Genomic DNA, 26371 nt, shown 5'->3' on the forward strand with positions numbered 1-26371 from the left:
GAAACGTTTACGTCATGTTCTACGTCACGTAAAATCTACAGTTCAGGGATTCGGTGTCGGTGTTTCGGTTCGACATCTGGAAGGGTTTATACAGTGCTGGGTTTGGCGGCTAATTTCGTGCATTGTCTGTTATTAACTGCAAAAATACTGCATACCATCGATGGGACCATAGGACAGTTCTTTCGTGAAGGTAAGGTTACGATGACTGCTCCGTTTGCGTCCCCTGCAGCGGTTTGTTTTGGCTGCGGCCTCCGTCAGGGGTACGCCCTCCACCTCGTAACAATAACAAAACAGATAGGCAGCCCCCGGCAAAAGGACCAGGCGGGCATAACAAGGTGGTCAAAATGTTAGCCACCCAGTTAGCTTTCTCTGCAATGAAAACAAAATGACAGGGCAAACTATTGTCCTTGCGCTCACACGACTGTCGTCGGACGTAGCTAGCTAGACTGCCAACTAGCCATAATGTGTTGGAAGCTAAGTTAGTTAACTAAGTTGTAACTACCACAGTGAGGGGAAAAGTGAAAACAAAACTAGCTAACTTAGCTAACACAGCTAGGACAAACGAATCTGTTATTGTTGACGGAAATGTAAGCTAACAAACTCAGTGGCTAGCTAGTTAACTTCCCAGCCGAGTTGCATTAGTGAAACATGCATTCGGCATATTTGCATATTGCTGGTGATTGGAAAGGGCAAAGTGCTTCTATTAGCTAACTAGCTTAGGTAGACAAGTAGGTATGCAGCTAGCTAGATAAATTAGCTTGCTCCGGGATTATACATGCATTTGTATAGCTTGATTGATATTTTAATGTAAGATATCTTGTCATCGTCTATATCATGTCAACTTTATGAAACATAACCTAATTGAACGGATATGGTTAGATAGGTGATTGGATATCTAACGCTATGTAGCTAGAGTTCAGACCTTATGAAGTATGTGATATTAGATACAATAGGTAGGTAGTCGTGGCAGTGAGTCGATGTAGCTGCATAGATTGGAAACGCATTTTAGTGTAAATTCTGAATGAGCGATCTACACGGCGCGATCTGAACCTGGCTACCCTTCGGCTTTCAAGGTTTGCAATATCTGATGAGGACGATTATGTATTCACCATTTTGTTTTGATTGTGAATAACATTCATTTTTGGGGGGAAACACTCAAGTTATGTTGACAGCTAGTTTGGTTTTAACAGCCGCGCGATTTAAAGCTTCACAGCATTATAATATTTCTTTTAGATAGCTATCTGTCAGTTTTACTAACTTGCGTCATTTATAGGGGTCCTCCCTATATTTTCGTAATTTGTTTACTTATTTTCAGTGAAATTGAAATTATTTATGAGCTGCTGCAAACAAATAAACGCAAAGGTTTTCTCACGGCTGGGAAGTCGCAAATTATGTCAGGAGTGATTGAGTGTGTTTCATTTTAATTTCTTCTGCATTCTTGTCGTTTCCCCCCCCAGATGCCATCTCACGTCAGGGACAGGCTATGGTGACCCGTGAAACAAAGTGAGGATTTGTGGCAACTCCCAATTTTAGAGGAACAACATACTTTCACTTTGCCACTTGCAGGTATCTTGCTAACATCCTTTTTCTGAAATAGTTTTCCTTCACTTTTTTTACTTGCACAAAGTACAGGTGACAAAAAGGATGACAAATATAAATTATAATGAATTCAAGCACAGTAAAATCCGCAGTTAATCTGTCAAACTGCTGAGTCGCCTAACGTAAATATGAGGCTTGAGGCATTTCTCGCGGTACGCTGTTTGTAATGTTTACCATGCGCAAAGCCTTTGTTGCGGCAGTGTGAGAGTCATATGATAGCAGGCTGGTGTTTCTTTTTTCTATTTTAAGAACCTTATGGAAAGCTTGCGCTACTGCGCTTTGTAAGGGAAAGTGAATGGCTGCATTGTGGCCGTTTACAGTTGCATCTTAATTTTTAGACTTTAATTATATAGTGCCTTTATCCAAAGCGCTGTACAATTGATGCTTCTCATTCACCCATTCAATCACACACCAACGGCGATTGGTTGCCATGTAAGGCACCAACCAGCTCGTCAGGAGAATTTTAGGGGTGAGGTGTCTTGCTCAGGGACACTTCGACACACCCAGGGCGAGAATCGAACCAGCAACCCTCCGACTGCCAGACGACTGCTCTTACCGCCTAAGCCAATGTCTGCCTGCTGTGGTAAAGAAAACTAGACACCTGTGAGAACTGAACCAGCACTGTGCTGTCCTGCTGGAGTGGAGGGTGTGGGTCCTGTGTGTCTGGACACTGTGCCCTGTTATGGGTGTGGGCGCCTCTGACCATTGATCTGCCACTGAATCTGGTAAAGGGAGGGGCCGCTCTGACATTTACATGGCCCAGTGGGTTCTTTCTGACGCACTCGCTGATCCATGATCAGCTCGCTCACCCGTGATCTAAACAGCCTTGTCACAGACCAAAGTGTTGTTACACTGGGCGTTCATCCTGGATGGAAGCAGTGTTAAAGTGGCTGCATCCTGGATCAGTTGGTGTGTGCGTGTGTGCATGTGCGCGTGTGTGCGTGTGTGTGTGTGTGTGTGTCTGTGTGTGTGTATGTATGTATGTGTGCGTGTGTATCTACACTCACTGAGCACTTTATTAGGTATTTATTAGACTTATTATCTTCTGCTGCTGTTGCCTATCCACTTAACGGTTTGATGCGTTGTGTGTTCAGAGATGCTCTTCTGCATACCACTGTTGTAATGTGTGGTTATTTGTGTTACTGTCACCTTCAACCAGTCTGGCCATTCTCCTCCGACTTCTCTCATTAACAACGTGTTTTTGCCCACAGAACTGCTGCTCACTGGATGTTTTTTGGTTTTAGCACCATTCTCTGCAAACTCTAGAGATTGTTGTGCATTAAAATACCAGGAGATCAGCAGTTTCTGAGATACTCAAACCACCCTGTCTGGCACCAGTAATCATTCCACAGTCAAAGTCACTTAGGTCACATTTCTTCCACATTCTGACATTTGGTCTGAAAAACAACTGAATCTCTTGACCGAGTCTGCATGCTTTTACGCAATTAGTTGCTGCCAAATGATTGGTTGATTAAATATTTCCATTAACAAGCTTGTGTACACGTCTACCTAATAATGTGCTTACTGAGTGTATATGTGTATGTGTAATATCGGGATCGGTGAATGGAGCCCATCTCTGGATAACACTGGCATTATCATTATGAAGATATGGAGTGGAGTAGGCAGTCTTCTTTGATTTCACTTGATAGACAATTTCTCACATTATCCCTCCAGAGTCATCCATGCTGATAAGGGAAATGATTGACAACGTGTTCCCACACTGTCGTCTACTGCATTCAGTGTGGATATTAGAACCACAAACATGTGCCAACAGCATATTTTTTTTGTGCTGCGCTCCATCATTCTTCGTTTAATCTGTGGGAAGAAGCCTACACGCATAAAAAGTGTAGTTATATTTATCAGCAGGAAAAAGATAAGGAGAAGGCTATTCATAATAATTAAGTGTTTTCCAGCATTGGCTAATAAAAAAATGAAGTGTATCAAAACGGATGAACTGAAATCGAATGAAAATGTTGTGATAGAAATGAGTCATGGTCATTTTGTAACAGTGAACTCTGTCCTTGCTTGACAGATTATTGGTGTAAATTTGTCCATATAAAGAGATGCATCTTTCGCCTATCTGGAGTTGGTGGAACAGACATTTATTATTTTGCTTTCTATTTGGAAAGATTCTTTCACCCCTCCCAGTGCTGGTTTTTCGCACAAATATTTTGTAATTGAAGAATTTGGAAGAACAGTCAAATCCTGGAATCCGGTCCAGAGGGACTTGTGTTGTGCGGACTTGCTCGGGGTCAGAAACCCAAACAGCCTCAGTCTACGTTGGCACTTTCAAAAGAAATACTGTTTAAGGGTTGCATAAGGGTTGTGATATGTTCACAGTTTCTCCACAACTTTCTCTGAATGTTCTGACCCGTTGGTTACATATTATTTTGACTACACTGTTGGGCCAGTTTTTGGTCAGCTTTTTGTTCGGTCTTATTGACAAGTGTACATTGAGTTCTCTGCTCTCGATTCAGCAGACCATTTGAACAGGGCTTTGGCCAGGTTCCAGTGATGTGCCTAGTCAAAAAGCTCAATTTTGACCTCAACTGACCATAGCAGCCACTTTCAAATCAAAGTTCAGCATTCGGACTTCAGGCGGGTGTTACTCTATGGTCAACTGAAATCAAAACTGCGCTTCCTGGCCATGCAGACCAGTGGATCATGGCTAAAGCACATCATGCCAGTGATATTTCTTGAGCTCATTACTTTGTGTGTGCGTGTGTACACATCACATCCTTGTTAGCTCTGTATGAATACCTTGCATAACCAATATACTAGTTTAATTTCCACTGAGGACCACTTCATTTGTTAACTGGTTTCAGAATTATTGTACTCTTATGATCGTCACTTTTCAGAATTCTTATTTTTGTCATATAAAATGTTGTGTCCGACTTGATTGATACGAAGACAATAAAGAACTGATATTTCTTGCACATCCTTTGCAAGGAATGCTGGGAAAGGTCAGAGTTCAGGAAACTCCTGGATAGTAATTACTTCAAAGTTGTACTACAAAATGACTAAATTCGGGTTTATAAGACCAGTGTTCTCTTGCCCTGCAGAGCGTGCCTGAGGTCCAGCGGAGAGGGGGGGAAGGGGCGTCGCTGCAGGTCACACGCTGCCATGGGGGCCAGGGTAAGTCCCCCCCGCTCTCTATAACAGGGGTGTCAAACTCCAGTCCTGGAGGGCTGCAGTGTCTGCTGGTATTTGTGGTTTCCTTTCAATCAGCAGCCAATTAAGGCCCTGAGAACAAGGTGTGTGGACTCTTTAGCCAATGAAAGACTTTGAAATGTATCTCTCGTGCTGAAACACACCAGAAACTAGCAGACACTGTGGCCCTCTAGGACTGGAGTTTGACACCCCTGCTGTATAAGATACACATGGACTGCTTGTGCACTGGGTCTGGATTGCATGTTAATTAGATACGTGTTAGATGTGGGTTACTTTGGGATTAGGTCAGTATGTACTGTGGATTGGAAATGCATGGATTTGACTGAATGTGTATTTGATGGTATATTTAGCTGTGGGCTGTATGTGTGTAGATGTGTATTAGACGATTAGCTGCTCTCTGTGTGGCAGGGTGAGGAGGGCCCTCAGAGTCCAGCCCAGCCCCAAAACGCCTGTCCAAGGATGCCCCCTGTCCCGGAGGACAGCCCACAGGTGAGGAGCGCACGTTTGTCCTGTATTCCCCTCACACAGCTGACTTAAAAAGGCTATCACTTCACCTGAGGCACTGCAATTTGCGAGAGACAATTCCATTTTCATATAGGCATTTGGCAGATGCATTTCCATGGAAATTTTGAGGTTAGATTTTCTTACGTACAGTCTATTTGCACAGCACCAGGAATCGACCCCACAACCTTTCAGTTACGGGCCCTGTCCTCTCACCCTACCCTACGTTACATTAATGGTATTTGGCAGACACTCTGATCCAGAGCAACGTACAGTTGATTAGACTAAGCAGGAGACAATCCTCCCCTGGAGCAATGCAGGGTTAAGGTCCTTGCTCAAGGGCCCCGTCATGTAGCTTAACCACTGTGCTACGGGCCGCCCTGACGTACGTGTTCCTGCCTGCAGGTGCCCTTCCTGGAGCTGCAGGGAGAGGTCACGCACTTTGTGGGTCAGGCAGAGGATGCTGTCATCGCCATGTCCAGCTACCGGCTACATATCAGGTTCAAGGAGTCTGTGGTGAACGTAAGTGTGTGTGTGTGTGTGTGTGTGTGTGTGTGTGTGTGTGTGTCTGTGTGTGTCTGTGTGTGTGAATGCAAGCTTGTCAAATGTCAAGGCTTCCACATGCTTCAAACAAGTTGTTTTTGTACGACACATTGTTCGACCACGTCAGACAGTGTTGTTGGCCCAAGGTACTTTCCTTTCGCCAGTGAAGCCTGGAAGGCAGAAGCTTTTGGAAATAGTTATAGCAACAGATTAGCAAATGACCTAACAAGCTCAGTAACCTGGATGCAGATAGATTTAATAAAAATACATTAAAGAAAACCTGCCTGTGAAGAAGTATGTACAGATCATCTGTGGTTGGTGCACTGAACCTGCGGCCCTCCAGTCCTCACTGAGGGAAGGACAGTACCTTGGGAGTGTTGTTGCTCATAACTTTACCAAAGTAGGTAAACTGTAGGCAAGGAACTGTCCATCATTGAGAGGTACAGTTATCAAAGAATTTGGCGAGTTCTGTGTGCCTTTATAATTGCTATGCGAAGAGCCATTCAAATGCACATATTGGCAAACACTTGGAACAGGTTGGCAAACAACATCTAAGAATTGGGGAAACAATGTCTGTTTTGTTCTTTTTTTGTTTCCCTGTGTGGCTCCGCTGCACTTAAGTCAGACAAAACAGTTTTCAAACTGGTCATAATAAACAACAGAAAAGGCCAGATAGCATTGAGTTGGTAACCCAGGAGCTGGTTTGCACTTCTCTAAAGAGCCATTAAGGGCCGGTCAATCGGAGTTCAACGAACCATTAGCCAGAAGTGTTGTTAGATGTCTATTATTGCTATGTTTAGCTGTTAGTGCTAGCTGATAGCCTTTTTGTGTACCTGATGAGGACAAGGTTAATGGTAAATTTCCATGTGCAGTCTGTTGATGGCCTACTGTTGGAGTGTTTTGGACCAGTGTGTGGTTGTGTGTTATTTATTTATTTGTGTGTGAGTGTTTGAGTTATTGTTTGAGAATGTGTGTGAGTGTTTGAGAGTGTGTGTGAGTGTTTGAGTTATTATTTGAGTGTGTGAGTGTTTGAGAGTGTGTGTGTGTTTGAGTTATTATTTGAGCATGTGTGTGAGTCTTTGAGCGTGTGTGTCAGTGTTTGAGTGTGTGTGTGAGTTTTTGAGCGTGTGTGTGAGTGTTTGAGTTATTGTTTGAGTGTGTGTGTGAGTGTTTGAGTGCGTGTGTGTGAGTGTTTGAGCGTGTGTGTGAGTGTTTGAGTTATTGTTTGAGTGTGTGTGTGAGTGTTTGAGTGTGTATGTGTGAGTGTTTGAGCGTGTGTGTGAGTGTGTGTGTGAGTGTTTGAGTGTGTGTGTGTGTGTGAGTCTTTGAGCGTGTGTGTGAGTCTTTGAGCGTGTGTGTGAGTCTTTGAGCGTGTGTGTGAGTGTTTGAGTTTTTGCTTGAGTGTGTGTGTGTGAGTGTTTGAGCGTGTGTGTGAGTGTGTGTGTGAGTGTTTGAGTGTGTGTGTGAGTGTTTGAGTGTGTGTGTGAGTGTTTGAGCGTGTGTGTGAGTGTTTGAGTTATTGTTTGAGTGTGTGTGTGAGTGTTTGAGTGTGTGTGTGTGAGTGTTTGAGCGTGTGTGTGAGTGTTTGAGTTATTGTTTGAGTGTGTGTGTGTGAGTGTTTGAGCGTGTGTGTGAGTGTTTGAGTTATTGTTTGAGTGTGTGTGTGTGTGAGTGTTTGAGCGAGTGTTTGAGCGTGTGTGTGAGTGTTCGAGTTATTGTTTGAGTGTGTGAGTGTTTAAGCGTGTGTGTGAGTGTTTGAGTTATTGTTTGAGTGTGTGTGTGAGTGTTTGAGTTATTGTTTGAGTGTGTGTGAGTGTTTGAGTTATTTTTTGAGTGTGTGAGTGTGTGTGTTTGAGCGTGTGTGTGAGTGTTTGAGTTATTGTTTGAGTGTGTGAGTGTGTGAGTGTTTGAGCGTGTGTGTGAGTGTTTGAGTTATTGTTTGAGTGTGTGAGTGTGTGTGTTTGAGCGTGTGTGTGAGTGTTTGAGTTATTGTTTGAGTGTGTGAGTGTGTGAGTGTTTGAGCGTGTGTGTGAGTGTTTGAGTTATTGTTTGAGTGTGTGTGTGTGAGTGTTTGAGCGAGTGTTTGAGCGTGTGTGTGAGTGTTCGAGTTATTGTTTGAGTGTGTGAGTGTTTAAGCGTGTGTGTGAGTGTTTGATTTATTGTTTGAGTGTGTGAGTGTGTGAGTGTTTGAGCGTGTGTGTGAGTGTTTGAGTTATTGTTTGAGTGTGTGTGTGAGTGTTTGAGTTATTGTTTGAGTGTGTGTGTGTGAGTGTTTGAGCGTGTGTGTGAGTGTTCGAGTTATTGTTTGAGTGTGTGTGTGTGTGAGTATTTGAGCGTGTGTGTGAGTGTTCGAGTTATTGTTTGAGTGTGTGAGTGTTTAAGCGTGTGTGTGAGTGTTTGAGTTATTGTTTGAGTGTGTGAGTGTGTGAGTGTTTGAGCGTGTGTGTGAGTGTTTGAGTTATTGTTTGAGTGTGTGTGTGAGTGTTTGAGTTTTTGCTTGAGTGTGTGTGTGTGAGTGTTTGAGCGTGTGTGTGAGTGTGTGTGTGAGTGTTTGAGTGTGTGTGTGAGTGTTTGAGCGTGTGTGTGAGTGTTTGAGTTATTGTTTGAGTGTGTGTGTGAGTGTTTGAGTGTGTGTGTGTGAGTGTTTGAGCGTGTGTGTGAGTGTTTGAGTTATTGTTTGAGTGTGTGTGTGTGAGTGTTTGAACGTGTGTGTGAGTGTTTGAGTTATTGTTTGAGTGTGTGTGTGTGTGAGTGTTTGAGCGAGTGTTTGAGCGTGTGTGTGAGTGTTCGAGTTATTGTTTGAGTGTGTGAGTGTTTAAGCGTGTGTGTGAGTGTTTGAGTTATTGTTTGAGTGTGTGTGTGAGTGTTTGAGTTATTGTTTGAGTGTGTGTGAGTGTTTGAGTTATTTTTTGAGTGTGTGAGTGTGTGTGTTTGAGCGTGTGTGTGAGTGTTTGAGTTATTGTTTGAGTGTGTGAGTGTGTGAGTGTTTGAGCGTGTGTGTGAGTGTTTGAGTTATTGTTTGAGTGTGTGAGTGTGTGTGTTTGAGCGTGTGTGTGAGTGTTTGAGTTATTGTTTGAGTGTGTGAGTGTGTGAGTGTTTGAGCGTGTGTGTGAGTGTTTGAGTTATTGTTTGAGTGTGTGTGTGTGAGTGTTTGAGCGAGTGTTTGAGCGTGTGTGTGAGTGTTCGAGTTATTGTTTGAGTGTGTGAGTGTTTAAGCGTGTGTGTGAGTGTTTGATTTATTGTTTGAGTGTGTGAGTGTGTGAGTGTTTGAGCGTGTGTGTGAGTGTTTGAGTTATTGTTTGAGTGTGTGTGTGAGTGTTTGAGTTATTGTTTGAGTGTGTGTGTGTGAGTGTTTGAGCGTGTGTGTGAGTGTTCGAGTTATTGTTTGAGTGTGTGTGTGTGAGTATTTGAGCGTGTGTGTGAGTGTTCGAGTTATTGTTTGAGTGTGTGAGTGTTTAAGCGTGTGTGTGAGTGTTTGAGTTATTGTTTGAGTGTGTGAGTGTGTGAGTGTTTGAGCGTGTGTGTGAGTGTTTGAGTTATTGTTTGAGTGTGTGTGTGAGTGTTTGAGTTATTGTTTGAGTGTGTGTGTGTGAGTGTTTGAGCGTGTGTGTGAGTGTTCGAGTTATTGTTTGAGTGTGTGTGTGTGAGTATTTGAGCGTGTGTGTGAGTGTTTGAGTTATTGTTTGAGTGTGTGTGTGTGAGTATTTGAGCGTGTGTGTGAGTGTTTGAGTTATTGTTTGAGTGTGTGTGTGTGAGTATTTGAGCGTGTGTGTGAGTGTTTTTCGGCCTGTCTGACAGCTGTGCTGTAATGAGCAGCACACTCGTGTTCATGGCTGGAGTTGAAGAGGCTGGGATAGGCGCAGGTGTGACTGGGGGGGGGGGGGCCCAGCTGGGTAATTCGCAAACTCTGGTGGAACCCCAGCGAGGGGGCTGGCTCACTCTGGCAGATTAACGGGCTGTAATTAAAACACTCACGCTGGGTGTGAGAGAGAGGGCCCTTGACAGCCAAGAGCCACAGCAAGAGCATCACGGCTAGTGAAGTTCACTTTGTTTTATTTGTTTTTGGGGTTTTTTTAGTGTTAGAGGCTTTGTGAATGCAAGATGTCTGAGCATCCCAACCACATTTTTTTGCCTGCGGTTTGCCCAAAGTTTTGCGTGTTTGGTAGCCTGGCCGTGAATATGTTTTGAGGGCAGCACAACAGACCTGACCCACTCCAAGGTCTGCTAGCACATGTCACAAATCTCCCTGTGTTATGTGCAGACATGGGACTTTTATTGTTGTAAAGGTTTTCCAAACAGCAACAGGTTCCTGTGATCCGCCATGGCATACACACGAGAAGTATACGAGTCGAATTGTCAACTTTCCCCTGTAGTATGAGCCAGGCTCTTTCTGTGGTAAAGAGGAGTCCCGAAGCACTGGAGATGTGCTTGTGTTGCCTGTAATTAGCCGGATGAAAGACCTTGATCTGAATACAGAGATGCAGGCACTTGCCTCAGGTAGTGTGAACATTGGGTTGGCTGTAATTAGCCTGATGAAAGACCTTGATCTGAATACAGAGGCAGGCTACTTGCTTCAGGTAGCCTGTGATCGCTGCGTTTGGTGCATTTACAACCATCTGGCTGGACGCCTGGGTGCCTGATGTTACAGGATCCTAGCTCATGTTTTGGATGAATGGATTGTGATTGTGTTTGAATGGTAAATAATGGCTGCTGTGTGTATTTGGCTGTATCTGGTAGTGGACCTGCACCCCAGGTCATTGCGTGTATTTGGCTGTATCTGGTAGTGGACCTGCATCCCAGGTCATTGCGTGTATTTGGCTGTATCTGGTAGTGGACCTGCATCCCAGGTCATTGCGTGTATTTGGCTGTATCTGGTAGTGGACCTCTCTCTCTCTCGCCAGGTCCCCCTCATGCTGATTGAGAGTGTGGAGTGCCGGGACATTCTCCACCTCCACATCGTCTGCAAGGACTGCAAGGTCGTCAGGTGGGGCTTGTGATGTCATCAGAAGTGCGACAGCGCTGTTCACAGTACAGGGTGGCCTGTAGCGTAGTGGTTAAGGTACATGACTGGGACCTGCCTGGTCGGTGGTTCCACAATAAGATCCTCACAGCTGTTGGGCCCTTGAGCAAGGCCTTTAACCCTGCATTGCTCCAGGGGAGGATTGTCGGAGGATTGTCTCCTGCTTAATGTAATCAACTGTAAGTCGCTTTGGATAAAAGCATCAGCCAAATGACAAGTAATATATGTAATGGACCAAACATTCTACCAACCCTAACCCCCTTTCACTCCCACTCCTATATAAAATGTAATGATATAAATCCCTCTCACTGCTACTAAACCCCACCGACTTCAACTATACCCCTCCTGCTGCTAAGAAATTCCTCCTGCAGCTTACCAAGCCCCCCTACTCCCAACAACCCCCCCAATTTAATTGCAATCCCTCTTGGTGTTGTCGCTCAGGTGCCAGTTCTCCAGTGCGGAGCAGTGTCAGGAGTGGGCGCGGAGGCTGGCGGGCGTGGTCCATCCCCCGGCTCGCCTGGAGGACCTCTTCTCCTTCGCTTTTCACGCCTGCTGCGCGGACGTCGGCGTGGGGGAGACGGTGCAGCAGGGTTACACGTGCAGGCCGGGTACGCCATCCAGAGCCTCAGTCCTCTAATACCCACAATCCTCTCTCACCCACGATCCTCTGTCACTCACCCTCACCCCCTTACCCACAATCCTCTCTCACCCACACTCCTGTGTCACTCACCCTCACCCCCTTACCCACAATCGTCTCTCACCCACGATCCTCTCTCACTCACCCTCACCCCCTTACCCACAATCCTCTCTCACCCACGATCCTGTCACTCACCCTCACCCCCTTACCCACGATCCTCTGTAACTCACCCTCACCCCCTTACCCACAATCCTCTCTCACCCATGATCCTCTGTCACTCACCCTCACCCCCTTACCCACAATCCTCTCTCACCCACGATCCTCTGTCACTCACCCTCACCCCCTTACCCACAATCCTCTCTCACCCATGATCCTCTGTCACTCACCCTCACCCCCTTACCCACAGTCCACTCTCACGTGCCAGTCTTCCCCCTCCCTTGCCTACATTCCTCTTTCACTTGCTGTCCTTCCTCCCTGTTCTTCTCTCACGACATTCTAGCCCGCTCCCTACTTATTCCTCCACCCCCACCCCTTCTGTTTCTTACTCGTTCCTTTTGATCGGTATTCATGGAAAACCACGATTCTTAACTGGTTCAGATGTCCAACTGGGGCCCAGGTCTAACAGCATTGCTCCAGCAGATGTTTGGTGCAGGTTTGCTCTTTGGCAAACTGCAGGGGGCAGGTTATCACACACAGATAGATTTTAATTCCTTTTTTCCTGTGGAGTGAGTCCCGTGGCTATGAGCCATTACCTGCCATTTCCGCATAAATAGTTTCTTGTTCTCTCTTGTTCCCGCCAGGTGACCATGTGACCTCACGATTCAGAAACGAAGTGGAGCGGATGGGCTTTGATACTCGGGGTGTCTGGAGGATATCTGAGATCAACAGCAAGTACAGGTAACCTGCTATCTACCACCACAACCCTTCCTCTATCGCTCTACCCCTCCCTCAATCACTCCACCCCTCTCTATCACTCTACCCCTCTCTCTATCACTCCACCTCTCTCTCTAAAGCCGCACACGTCTCTCTCACGGCAGGCTGTGTTCCAGTTACCCGGAGCTGCTGCTGGTTCCAGGCTGGATCACTGACGCGGAGCTGGAGAATGTGGCAGCTTTCCGCTCTTGGAAGAGGTTTCCAACGGTTGTGTACAGGTGTGTGTGTGTGTGTGTGTGTGTGTGTGTGTCTACATGTGTGGGGAGGCCCACACTAAGCTTTGATGGAGCCTGTAGCTACAATGAAATTGTCCCCCTAAGGGAGAATTGCCTCTTCTTGCCTTTTTGTTTAAACATGGGTTCTTTGGATCATGAAAATAATGTCTAGTCATACTGTCGCGCTGTTCACACTAATCAGTTGGTGCTATGTTATTACATGGGGTAAATAAGGAGGATGAGAGTGGAATAAGATTGTGTGTGTGTGTGTGTGTGTGTACGTATATATACAGTGGCTTCAGACCCCTTCACTTTTTGCACACTTTATTGTTATGTAGATTTAGCCACTTTCCCTGTCAATCTACACTCAATAACCCATAATGAAATCTCAGATTTATGTAAGTATTAAGACCCTTAATTCAGTACTTTGTAGAAGCCCCAGCAATTACAGCATCCAGTCTTCTTGAGTAAGTCTCTGCCAGCTTTACACGGCTGGGCAGTTTATCCCAATCTTCCTGGCAGATCCTCTGTGAACTGCCATCTTCAGGTCTCTCCACAGATGTTCTATGGGGTTGAAGTCTGGGCTTGGCTGGCTGGACCACTCCAGGACAGTCGGAGACTTTTACCTGTTGAATTCTTATATTTTTTGCATATATTTTTATTCATCCGGTTCCTGTCTGTTTCGAGTGTTTGAATGTAAATTGCGTGCACTCTAGAGCAGGTTTTCTTCTGTCAATATGGGTTATTGAGTGTAGATTGATGTATAAATGCACATATACGGGACACCCCGCTGTATAAATGCATAATATCTCACCACAGCTGACCATGTCTGACTGTATCCGTCTCACCGGCAGGCACCGGAGTTCAGGGGCAGTGATCGCACGCTGTGCCCAGCCGGAGGTCAGCTGGTGGGGGTGGCGTAACGCGGACGATGAGCGGCTGGTCCAGTCCATCGCCAAGGCCTGTGCTGCCGGCCACAGGGCTCGCAAGCACACAGCCAACGGGACCGCCACGCACCAACACGGCTACCAGAGCCAGCGGCACCAAGACGCCAACACCAGTGTCCCTTACGAACACACCAACGGGAGTGTCCCTTATGAACACACCAACGGGAGTGTCCCTTATGAACACACCAACAAGTCTGTTTATCATGAACACACCAATGGGAGTGTCTCTCACGAATACCCCAATGGGAATGTCCTTCACGAACACACCAATGGGAGTGTCTCTCACGAATACCCCAATGGGAATGTCCTTCACGAACACACCAATGGGAGTGTCTCTCACGAATACACCAATGTGAGTTCCTTTCGTGAACACACCAGCAGGAGTACCTCTCCAGAGCACACCAATGGGAGTGTCCCTCACAAACACACCAAAGAGAGTGTACCTCAAGAACACACCAGTGGGGGTGTCCCTGAAGAACACACCATTGTGAGTGTCTGTTACAAACACACCAATGGGAGTGTCTCTCAGGAACACACCAATGGGAGTGTCCCTCACGAACACACCAATGGGAGTGTCTCTCAGGAACACACCAATCGGAGTGCCTCTCAGGAACACACCAATGGGAGTGTCTCTCAGGAACACAACAATGGGAGTGTGTCTCAGGAACACAACAATGGGAGTGCCTCTCTGGAACACAACAATGGGAGTGCCTCTCTGGAACACAACAATGGGAGTGTCTCTCTGGAACACACCAATGGGAGTGTCTCTCTGGAACACAACAATGGGAGTGTCCCTCACGAACACACCAATGGGAGTGCCTCTCAGAAACACATCAACAGGAGTGTCTCTCAGGAACACATGAACGGGACACATTCCAACGGGAAAGTCCCCAACGAGTACACCAATGGGGCACTGTGGTCCCACAGTGAATTCGGTCAGTAAGGCTTGCACCCTTCTCAAGCTTTCATGCCAATCATGTTGTGTGTGATGCAATATTTTTAAAGTTTTAGCTGAACTGCACAGCGGTGGTTTCCGACCAGTGCTTTGTTATGGTTGAAATGGAAACCTACCAGACGGTAGATCTCCATGAACAGGGGTAAACCTTTAGTGATGATCAGTAGGTGCTAGGGAAGTGCCCATCTCACCCCTGAACGCTCTGTTCCAGAGGTCTCCGTGAGCCGGGGGTCGGAGGGCGACTGTGCTGACACCCTCCCCCAGAAGCTGCTGATCCTGGACGCCCGGTCCTACGCAGCCGCTGTGGCCAATCGCGCGAAGGGCGGAGGATGCGAGTGCCCAGGTAAGCTCACCTGGGAAGGAGTAGCCATGGGAACCAGCCACAAGGGGAGGGGAGGAGGGGGTCTGAATCTACATGTTCTTAACAATGACTTTTTCACTGATGTTATTTTGCAAGTATTACATGTATTTGCTGTGCACAATATTTCTTCTGATCTTGTACCTTTCATTGTAGCTTGGAGTTTTAAACTTTGGAAGTATACTTATCGTACGTATACTGCATTAGTAAAACGACAAAACAAAGTTTGAAATGAAGGTTCTCATTTGGACTTATCTTTTCCAAGTGACAATGTGTGTGTGATGGTATCCTGTTTCCCCAGAGTACTACCCCAACTGTGAGGTGATGTTCATGGGGATGGCGAATATTCACACCATTCGAAAGAGCTTCCAGGCCTTGCGCTCCCTCTGCACACAGATGCCTGACCCTGCTAAGTGAGCCTCGCCCCCTCACAACAACCCCACCATCTCATACATACTCCACCCTTCACACACTGAGCCTGCCCACCACACACTGAGCCTGCCCACAGAGTCACAGAGTCACAGCTCACCAGGACAGTGTGGTGATTCTCTGTACAGCTGTGTGTGTGTGGTGATTCTCTGTACAGCTGTGTGTGGTGATTCTATGTACAGCTGTGTGTGGTGATTCTCTGTACAGCTGTGTGTGGTGATTCTCTGTACAGCTGTGTGTGGTGATTCTCTGTACAGCTGTGTGTGGTGATTCTCTGTACAGCTGTGTGGTGATTCTCTGTACAGCTGTGTGTGTGGTGATTCTCTGTACAGCTGTGTGTGGTGATTCTCTGTACAGCTGTGTGTGGTGATTCTCTGTACAGCTGTGTGTGGTGATTCTATGTACAGCTGTGTGTGGTGATTCTATGTACAGCTGTGTGTGTGGTGATTCTCTGTACAGCTGTGAGTGCGTGTGGTGATTCTCTGTACAGCTGTGAGTGTGTGTGGTGATTCTCTGTACAGCTGTGAGTGTGTGTGGTTATTCTCTGTACAGCTGTGTGGTTATTCTCTGTACAGCTGTGTGTGGTGATTCTCTGTACAGCTGTGTGTGTGTGGTTATTCTCGGTACAGCTGTGTGTGTGGTGATTCTCTGTACAGCTGTGTGTGGTGATTCTCTGTACAGCTGTGTGTGGTGATTCTCTGTACAGATGTGTGTGGTGATTCTTTGTGCAGCTGGCTCTCTGCGCTGGAGAACACCCGGTGGCTGCAGCACCTGGCCCTGCTGCTGAAAGCGGCTCTGCTGGTGGTGACGGCGGTGGACCGGGACCGCAGGCCCGTCCTGGTGCACTGCTCCGACGGCTGGGACCGCACACCGCAGATCGTGGGGCTGTCCAAACTTCTGCTGGACCCCTTCTACCGCACCATTGAGGTAGGCCGCACCCCTGCCTCTGGGTCTCACTGTACGTCTTTAGGACACGGTTGCGTTGCGGTCCGTCTGACCCGGCTGCGATTTCCTCCGGCAGGGGTTCCAGGTGCTGGTGGAGACGGAGTGGTTGGACTTCGGTCATAAGTTTGGGGTCCGCTGCGGTCACGGCGAGCGGGCGGAGGACCTGAACGAGCGCTGTCCCGTGTTTCTGCAGTGGCTGGACTGCGTGCACCAGCTGCACCGCCAGTTCCCCTGCTCCTTCCAGTTCAACGAGTCCTTCCTGGTGAGGCCCTGCCCCTTCTCATTACATTACATTACATTAATGGCATTGGGCTGACTTTGGCTGAATAGACTAAGCAGTAGACAATCCTCCCCTGGGGCTAATGCAGGGTTAAAGGCCCTGCTCAAGGGCCCAACGGCTGTGTGGATCTTATCGTGGCTATCGAACCACCGACCTTGCCGGGACCCAGTCATTAACCTGCCCCCTGCCAATATTGCTAATACAACACTTTTTAAATTAAACTCTTTTATTAAGCTCGCTGTACTCTTTACAAGCAGCTGCAGAATACATGGGCGTCTGATATTTATTTAAACTGCGCTTTTCAAAATGATTCAAAGCACTTTCCAATGGGTAGCCTGTGACTTCTCGATTTTAGAATATAATTTTTACTTACAACTCAAAATTGCGCATTTCCGTACCTGCAGTTAATGTCTTTGCTTGCTGAAAGTGGAAACTGCCGTTCTAATCAATCGTGAGGCTACAGACGATTTACCTCAGTCACTGCTGGGGGAATGCTTGTGACCTCTTGGGCTAATCGTAACAGTAGATAAAGCCGGCCAAATACATGTCGCTGTCAGATAATTAGGAACCAGCTCTAGCCTACTGCCAAAATGTTTCATCTTAAGTATCAACTTGCACATTGGTTACACAGTTTAACCAAGAATTATCCTGTTTTAAATACAATTTGATCTTTCGGCAAGTTTGCGGTTTTTCTTCTGAGACTGGTTATCCATTCTGAACTTGATTGCCTGCTGGCTAGGATGGCTATGATGGCTTGCTAGCTAGTTAGCCAATCAGATACTTTTGGCAATGCATTGTCAACACACTTACAAAAATAGCATGAATGTTTCAGTAATATTGATAGTGGCAGGAGTTTATGCTTGAAAACCCCACAATTGTTTCTGAATTAAATCAGTTCTGCAAAGAGTGGGCTGAAATGTGTTTTGAAAGATTGATATCAAATTATAGGTAGCGTTTGGTTGCAATTATATACGCTAAAAGTTGTGCAACCCATTATTACCAGTTATATTTAAAAGGCCAATTACGTTTTCAGTGGGCAATTAGGGTTTTTAATAGCTTTTTTCATGTAAATAAACAAAAGAATAATTTCTGTTGATGTGGGTTCCGTTAGTCTAACATTGCCTTTTGTCTAAAGATCTGAAACCATTCATTGTGATGTGCCGTAGAGAAAATCAGGAAGGAGCCAATTCTTATTCACAGCACTGTATATCATGAGATTATGCTGTTGCAGGTCATTCCAAGCTGTTGTGAATGTTTTAATGGCTCACTTAATGGCACAGATGACACATTCTCTTCTCGTTTTGCATTAATAGCATTTGGCAGACGCTCTTATCCAGAGTGATGTACAGTTGATTAGACTAAGCAGGAGACAATCCTCCCCTAGAGCAATGCTGGGCTGTGCGGATCTTATTGTGGCTACACCGGGGATCGAACCCCCAACCTTGCGGGCCCCAGTAATGTACCTTAACCACTACGCTAAGGTGCTTGACTGGGACCTGGAAGGTTGGTGGTTGAAGCCCCGATGTAGCCACAATAAAATCAGTGCTGCTGTTGGGCCCTTGAGCAAGGCCCTTAACCCTGCTTTGCTCTGGGGAGGATTGGCCCCTGCCTGGTCTAGTGTAAGTTGCTTTCGATGAAAGTGTAATTGGGAATCATCATAGCAAATCTTGGATCAGGTTAATCTGCACAGCTTCTATGTTGGCAAAATGGATCATCTTGGGGCCTTGCTGCACAATCACTGGAACATTAATGAAAATGTTTTATTTAATGAACGAACGCTGCTGTTGACTTTTCTTTTGTGCATGAAAGCCAGATGTATTATTTATTAATATCACGTTTTATATTATTTAAAAAATTGTTTCTGACGTTTAGTCTCAGTAGCCTGAGAATTCAGTCCCATTGCATTTACATTTTAGTCATTTGACAGACGCTTTTAATCCAAAGCAATTTATAAGTGCATAGGTTCTTCCACAGGTTAAAGCATCAAATCCATAACTAGTAGCTTGTAACTAGTTGTGTGGCTGAGGTTGATTTAGTGCTGCTTTTGTTTTGGTTTTTGTTTCTCAACAGGTTCTTCTACAGGGTCTAAGTTCTTATCTACGTAGTCACTTCTGGCACTTTTCCTGCTTTCCTGCTGGCCACGAACATTTATCAGTATTTTGTCTTCTGATTACCCCTCGTTGACCTTGCAGTAAGACTGGAATGTGCTAGGAGAAGCAGAGATATTAAGGTTAAAGGCTGTCTGCCTGCTGGGAGAGAGACAGAGAAAGACTCCTAGTAAGCACTTAATTCAGAAGGTGGTTTCATAGTGATAAGGATTCAAAATAAAAGGTTATTTTTAATCACGTGATTGTTTTTATGTTAACACACATTGTCAATTAAGAATCAGTTAAGAAAATGACCCTTACAGTGTCTGAGGCGTGTCCCTGCCTCTCTGTCTCAGGTGAAGCTGGTGCAGCACACATACTCCTGCCTGTTCGGGACGTTCCTGTGCGACAGCGGGAGACAGAGGGACGAGGGCCGCGTGCAGGAGAGGACGTGCTCCCTGTGGTCGCTGATGCGGCCCGGCAACCGCACCTTCCAGAACATTCTGTACTCTCCCAACTCAGAGACCGTACGCTCGCTCTCTCTCCCTCCCTCCTCCTCTCTTCCTCTCTCCCGATCCCTCTCCCTCTATCTCTCACTCTCTCCCTCTCCCTATTTTTCTCCCTCTTCCTCTCTTCCTATCTCTATCTCTCCATCTCTCCCTCTCTCCCTGACTTTCCTCCTTTTTCACCCTCTGTCCTTTCCTCAGTCTTTGTCCTCTCCTTTTCTCTGTTTTATTGCTACTGTTAATCTCGCTTTTATTGATTTTAACAAATCTATAGATGGTATCCATAGCAACGCTTGAACATGTATGTGTACCATTTCCATAAAATAAGTACTGTTATGCATTAATTTTGTGTAGTCCTATTTCCTTCCAGATGTTTTTCTGAGTTGTTTTTCTGTGTGAATATTTCTGGTGCTGTGTTTTGCGGATGTGTCTCTGGGTTGTGTTTATATATGTCTGGTGCTGTGTTTTGCGGATGTTTCTCTGGGTTGTGTTTATATATGTCTGGTGCTGTGTTTTCCGGATGTTTCTCTTGGTTGTTGATTTTATATACGTCTGGTGCTGTGTTTTCCGGATGCTTCTCTGGGTTGTTGTGTTTATACATCTCTGGTGCTGTGTTTTCCGGATGCTTCTCTGGGTTGTTGTGTTTATATATGTCTGGTGCTGTGTTTTCCGGTGTGTATATACTTTGCGGATGTTTCTCTGAGTTGTTGTGTATTTTTTTTCCGGATGCTTCTCTGAGTTGTTGTGTATATATTTTCCGGATGCTTCTCTGGGTTGTTGTGTTTATATATGTCTGGTGCTGTGTTTTCCGGTGTGTATATATTTTCCGGATGTTTCTCTGAGTTGTTGTGTATATATTTTCCGGATGCTTCTCTGAGTTGTTTTGTATATGTTTTCCGGATGCTTCTCTGAGTTGTTGTGTATATATTTTCCGGATGCTTCTCTGAGTTGTTGTGTATATATTTTCTGGATGTTTCTCTGAGTTGTTGTGTATATATATTCCGGATGCTTCTCTGAGTTGTTGTGTATATATATTCCGGATGTTTCTCTGAGTTGTTGTGTATATATTTTCCGGATGCTTCTCTGAGTTGTGTATATATTTTGCGGATGCTTCTCTGGGTTGTTGTGTTTATATATGTCTGGTGCTGTGTTTTCCGGTGTGTGTATATTTTCCGGATGCTTCTCTGAGTTGTTGTGTATATATTTTCCGGATGTTTCTGTGCAGGTGTTGCGGCCCGTGTGCCACGTGCGGAGCCTGATGCTGTGGAGCGCGGTGTATCTGCCCAGCTCGCTGCCCACGCTGCCCTGCGACGACTCCTGCGCTCCGTCCCCCTGCGCTCTGTCCCCCGGGGCTCTGGAGGAGCTGCGTCCGGCCAGGTGAGCGCCCCCCTCAGCGGCGTGCACCAACACTGGGGCGACATCGGCTCAGGCGGTAAGAGCTGTCGTCCGGCAGTCAGAGGGTTGCCGGTTTGATCCCGCCCTGGGTGTGTTGCCCCTGAGCAAGACACCCAACCTCCAAATGCTGCTGACGAGCTGGTTGGTGCCTTGCATGGCAGCCGATCGCCATTGGTGTGTGAGTGTGAGTGTGTGTGTGTGTGTGTGTGTGTGTGTGTGGGTGGGTGAATAAGAAGCATCAATTGTACAGTGCCTTGGATCAAGGCGCCAACCAAGACACGGGGGTGATTAGTGCTGTTATCACGCTCTGTATCAAGAGCCGTTTGAGCTGTGAGACTCATTCCCCTGACGTCATCACAACGAAGCCTGGCAGGAATGAAAGCGCTGTTGATGTTGATGTTGAAGTATATGTTGATCAAGGTATAGAAGCGATCAAACGTTAAAATACGGCATTGAAATGCAATCTTATTTGGGTGTCTATCGTTACACTTTAATTCCAGACAGATGGGTAGTTCAATGATCCAGACTTTAATTCTTTAAAAATACTGCTATGATAGACCAGCAAGCCTTGTTTGGATATTGCACACGAATTTGGTGACAGCTGGAACCTGAAGTAGAATACTATTTTTATATTTTTTATTTTTTTTGTGCAGCCATGTTTTTATCAACATTCTGGCTGTATAAATCTGCATAACCACACTGCAAGTGTGTCCTTAAACCTGAAAAAAAGGTCTGAAAAAAATCATCCCCACCGAAGAAAAAAAGTTATACTCTAATGAATGATGAATCAAGTGAAGTGGGACATGCTTTAAACTAGCAGGGAAATTTGTATGATTAGCAATTTCAATGGCCTCAAAGGGGTTTCAGTATTTCACATAAAGTATTTGGCCAAGATTCCCAAGTAACAAGATCAGCCAAAGTTTTTTTTCCCTCCTCCCTTTGCACCATTCATTAAGAATCTCAACAAATGTGTTTCAGAGCTGCCACTGATCAGAGCGGTGCTGAAGAGTTTCATGATGACTGGTGCAAAATGAACTGGTGCAAAATGAACTGGTGCAAAACTTGCTGTCCAAATGTATCATTTTTCAACTGAACATGTTTGTGGATTAGCACCCCTTTCTCTTCTTTTTGCAAAATAAATAAACAGTTGGACCTTCTATTCAATATGGCATTAAAGTTTCATCCGTTTTTTTTTTTCCCCCCTCTTCTTGGCAGCCTTCCAAAAACGAGGTCCTTTGAAACCCTCCCCGGTCAGGTGGGGGGCACCACAGCCCCGAACCGGCGCTCCAGTGACCCCAGCCTGAGGGACAAAAGGCCGGGCCCCTCCCAGGAGTGTAGCACTGGGCCGGGGCAGGGGCAGGGGCAGGGTCCAGGGCAAAGGGGCCGTCGGCCCTCAGAGGAGACGGGAGACAGGCGGGTGGCAGGGCTGGGCTTCCAGGAAGAGGAGGAGCTAAAAGCCCTGGAGGATGAGGGGGCGGGGCCCCCAGTGGAGGAGTGCAGGGAGGCGGAGCTGTCTGTGGCTGTGGGCGTGGCTGAAGGACTGATGGAGAGTGTTCTACAGGAAGCGCCGGAGGGTGATGATGAGGTGACCGTTGAGCCCAAGTGCCCCTCAGAGCCGTCTCCGACCCCGCCCCCTCCTCCGCCCATGACCCCACCCACTTATTTACCCTTGGGGGGCTTGGAAGGCCCTGAGGCCCAGATGTGTGAGGGGCAGGTGGGGGTGCTCGAGCGGGCCCCGGAGACCTCAGCGGCTCCTGAGGGGCCCCAAGCTCTGAGCACCGGCGCCCTAAGGACTTCAACCGACAGACACACTGGAATCACCACGGAAACACTGACAGAGGAGGGCGGGGACAGGCCGGGTCCCCCGTGCCTGAACGCGGGGCCCCGGAGGCCGACCCCCAGCACGCCACCTCGGTCCCCCGCTCCTCTCTGTGACGGGGCCCCCCCGCAGGACGGGGCGCGCGGCGAGCAGCGGGCCTGGCCCCGCGCGGGCCCCCTGCGCGGCCCCCAGGACGGGCTGGCCCTGCCCGGAGACGCTGTGCAGCTGCGGCTGCGCCAGATGGAGGCGGGGCGTCAGCTGCAGGTCCACACCCTCAAGCGCCAGGTCCAAGAGCTGTGGAACCACCTGGAGAACCGCCACGGCAACGGCCTCCCCGGTGACCAGCAGGTACGGAAACCACACGGAAGGGGCCACGCCTCTCAGCGGATCTGGGATTTTTCTAAATGACTGGGACCCGCAAGGTCGGTGGTTCGATCCCCGGTGTCGCCACAATAAGATCAGCACAGCCGTTGGGCCCTTGAGCAAGGCCCTTAACCCTGCATTGCTCCATGGGAGGATTGTCTCCTGCTTAGTCTAATCAACTGTAAGTCGCTTTGGATAAAAGCATCAGCCAAATGACATGTAAGGTAATGTAATGTAATGAAACGACAAATCGGCTGGTAATCGTTTCAAGAAAATCATAAATGTCCTACTCCTACTGACAATATTAAAAGAAACACGTGTTTGCCAGTATGCACAATAACATTTTACTGCCAAACATATGTGACCTGACTTTAAAGGAAATTTGGGAAACTGCATTTTTTGAGCCTCAGTTCCTTCCTATTAGCTGCCAGGGCCCAGGTCTGAAAGTACGTCTTTCTTCCACACTCTTTCTCACTCTCTCTCTTTCTCTCTCCCTCTCTCCCCCCTTTTCTCCCCATCTCTCTCCACACAGACCTGCAGTAGTCCGGACTCGGACTGCAGCGCTGACTCCCCCTGTCACACTCAGACGCACGCGCACCTCCTCTCTGAGCCCAGCTGGGGACGGCTGGAGCAGCAGGATGCAGAGGTGAGGGGCGTGGCCACACAGGCCCCGAGGGGCGTGCTCATTCAGCTGGGGGGGCGGGGTCATACAGATACACTGTGATATCATACATCTGCTGTTTTTGGTTGAGGACAACAACGGCTCTCTGGTCTTTGCAGGTGACCCAATGGTACCCAGACCGCCTGGCCACCAACTGCCACGGGTGCGAGGGCAGGTTCTGGCTGGCAACCAGGAAGCACCACTGCAGGTAGCTCTACTTAAACTTCTGAAAGTGGTCAGGATACCAGAATTATTATATTATATTATATTAGATTCAAGCAGTGTCTTGGTTCCCAGCAATCCCCTCCCCTTACCACTCCGTCCTTACGGTAGTTATGCTGTTTATGGTTTTATGCTTCTTATGGCATGTGGATGTGGTCTGTATGTGTATAGGATTTGTACTTTGGTTCTTTGTCAGCATAGTTAACTTGCACTCGTGCTTTACTGATTTTGCTCCTGTACTTACTCATCTGAGACTGTTGTAAAATGCTGCTGGGGTTAATTGTGTAAATGCACATACGTTTCTCCTGTGTTGTGAATTGTTCTGATAAACGGATGTGATGTAAATGTAGCAGGTTGGCTTATTGAGATCCACTTGCACAGCTTAAATGTTATGGTTAAACGGCGGGATATCTGCTGAAGCTGCTACTACTGAAGCAGATGCTGAAGCAGGTACCGAAGCAGCTACTGAAGCAGCTACTGAAGCAGATACTGAAACAGCTACTGAAGCAGCTACTGAAGCAGCTACTGAAGCAGCTACTGAAGCAGATCCTGAAGCAGCTACTGAAGCAGATACTGAAGCAGATACTGAAGCAGATACTGAAGCAGCTACTGAAGCAGCTGGATGTTTATTGAAGCTCGAACATACAGCAGCCGTGCCAACCTGCGAGTTACGAGCCCAGCTCCAGACCTAAACCGAACACAGCCTCCCCCTAAACGCTGTTCCTCTGCCCTCCCTTTCTCTCTTCTCTCTCTCTCTTTTTCCCCCCATCTGCTCGCAGAGGAAAACAGCCTGTTGAAGAAGCCTGGTGAGACAGAATCACACTTACACTGTCCTGTTTCTATCTCCATACCATTAGCCTCATTCTCCCTCGCTTTCCTCTTCCCTCCGATGAGACTCCTTTCATCCCCCCCCATCTCCTCCAGACCTGCACGGTGCTCAGAGGCCGTTTATCAGAGTAGAGACGGTTGGCTTCAGGGCTCCCAGTACCCGGTCCCCACTGTGAAAACGCTTTCATTCCCACCGCGTGCATCTGCTCGCTCCTGTCCGTAATACTGCACTGGGAACATTGCCTCATTTAATATTCATGTATTTATCCCCCTTTAATAATTATATATCATCAAAATCCTCTCTGCTTACCTTGCATAGCAGGTATGCGTTTTAGTGGTTTTCCAAGTGCGGTTCTTGCACTTGCATCGCTTGTTTCTGTGTGGGGGGTGAGTTTTACTTGAATTACCATGGTGATTCTTACCCATTAATCCTCTCACTCCTACTGCAGATTGGGTAGAACTGAAATGGTATTACTGTATGTCAATTTCTGGAACTTTTTAGATGCTAGTTAGGTTTTAAAATGCTTTTTCCATTAAACATGTTGGCAACCAAAACAAATAATTATGCGAAACAAACCATTTGGTCTGAATATTGATCGATTTATTTAAAATGGTAAGTAATCTGCAGGCACTTTACTGGTGGCTAAAGGGTTAATGTATTTCACACAATGTGTTATATAATCCAGAATGAAAACCCACGCACTTATGCTCCAAAACAAGGTATAGTATTATAAATATTTCATGAAACCATGCTAGTTAGAATTTCATTCCGTAGTCTTCAGTGTCTTGAAGAACATAGTCAGCCAAACAGCTACAACTAACATGTATTTCAAGTTTAATTCACTGTTGGATAAAATATTAATCTTGTTTTGGGGATTGAATGAGACTGCCAGTTTTAATTCGGGATTATCTAATGTGAGCAGAATCTTTGGTGTTTGTGTTTATAGCTCTTGCATAATGCATGTGACCCAGTTGTGGTTGTGGCTGTGAAACACCCAGAGCACACTGCCTGGTTCCCCCTCTCTCAGGTGCCTGAGTGCCCGCGGTCTCTCTGCTGCCCCCTGCAGGACGTGTGGGAACGTGTTCTGTGCCAGCTGCTGTGAGCAGAGGGCCTCCGTGCCTAGCTGTGTCTGCCCGACCTGCCGCTCCGCCCTCCCCCCCGTCGACCTGGAGCTGGAGAAGCCAATCACGGCCAGCTCCAACTAGGCCCCGCCTGCCTGCTCCTCCAATCACGGCTAGCTCCAACTAGGCCCGTCCCACTAGAATTAGAATGCTGTGAGGTTATATGTGTGTCTGTACGTGTGTATAAATCAAATTTCCACATGAGCATGTAAGTTTATTGTTTATTGAGTGAGAGGAGTGCATTTTAAAAATTGGACTCGTGGTGGCTTGGACAGACTGATGTCTTGCGGCCAGCGGTGGGGCTGACCTACTTTTTGGATTTTGCGTTCAGTCTTTCAGACGGAGCTCCTGATCAGCATGGTTTCCCCTCTGCCCCAGGGCTACACAGTGAGGGCTGGGTGGGGCTTACGGACGATGTGGAGTACTTAAGACTTTAAAGAATAAAATGCACTATGCCCAAAACTGAGTCTGAGTGTTGGTGTCAGATGGTTGTGTTTGTGTGTTGTAACATGATTATGGAGACATTTTATATTTGGGTCAAAGTTTGCGTTGGCTGGCAATTACCGGTTTTTGGTTGGGGGGAAAAATTATCAAAGTCTGGGAAATGTAAAGCCTTCTACTATCCACATTTGCCTATTGGACATGGTGAAAAGCACACCGCCATTTAGAAAATCTCTATTATTTTAATATATGACTGACTGGATTGTGTCCTAATAACTGACCGCTTGGACTTCCTGTGGAAACCACCGCGGGCCGGCGCTAGCCAATCAGGCCACAGGAGCATCTATGGCATTGCCACGCCAACCAGTGTGAAAAGTAGAATTCAAAAGAAAAT

At 46.8% G+C, this 26371-nt stretch overlaps 1 protein-coding gene across 5 annotated transcripts; it reads left to right on the forward strand.

Moving 5' to 3' along the window:
• Positions 1-25998, forward strand: LOC133142157 (myotubularin-related protein 3-like). Of its 5 annotated transcripts, none has more exons than XM_061263191.1 (21): positions 1-190; positions 1458-1566; positions 4662-4734; positions 5179-5259; positions 5677-5793; positions 10716-10798; positions 11276-11442; positions 12272-12368; positions 12509-12622; positions 13474-14501; positions 14733-14864; positions 15181-15292; positions 16040-16235; positions 16330-16515; positions 18977-19147; positions 20352-20503; positions 21737-22688; positions 23236-23349; positions 23484-23572; positions 24366-24392; positions 25443-25998. In XM_061263191.1, the coding sequence occupies exons 3-21, from the start codon at positions 4723-4725 to the stop codon at positions 25618-25620; spliced, it is 4008 nt and encodes a 1335-aa protein (XP_061119175.1). In that variant the 5' UTR covers positions 1-190; positions 1458-1566; positions 4662-4722; the 3' UTR covers positions 25621-25998. The 5 variants fall into 5 exon arrangements, with proteins under 5 accessions (XP_061119175.1, XP_061119178.1, XP_061119177.1 ...); XM_061263194.1 differs by having other exon boundaries at positions 25482-25998; XM_061263192.1 differs by lacking the exon at positions 1-190 and adding an exon at positions 344-1073.
• The last annotated feature ends 373 nt before the right edge of the window (positions 25999-26371 follow it).

Source organism: Conger conger, chromosome 12 (assembly GCF_963514075.1).
Source record: "Conger conger chromosome 12, fConCon1.1, whole genome shotgun sequence".
In the NCBI taxonomy this organism is placed as follows: domain Eukaryota; kingdom Metazoa; phylum Chordata; class Actinopteri; order Anguilliformes; family Congridae; genus Conger; species Conger conger.

Excerpts from the sequence above, each read along its gene's own strand:
- LOC133142157 (XM_061263191.1), top strand. Across the intron at positions 14,865-15,180 it reads CGGAGGATGCGAGTGCCCAG|AGTACTACCCCAACTGTGAG; the intron begins GTAAGCTCACCT and ends CTGTTTCCCCAG. Across the intron at positions 23,573-24,365 it reads ACCAGGAAGCACCACTGCAG|AGGAAAACAGCCTGTTGAAG; the intron begins GTAGCTCTACTT and ends ATCTGCTCGCAG.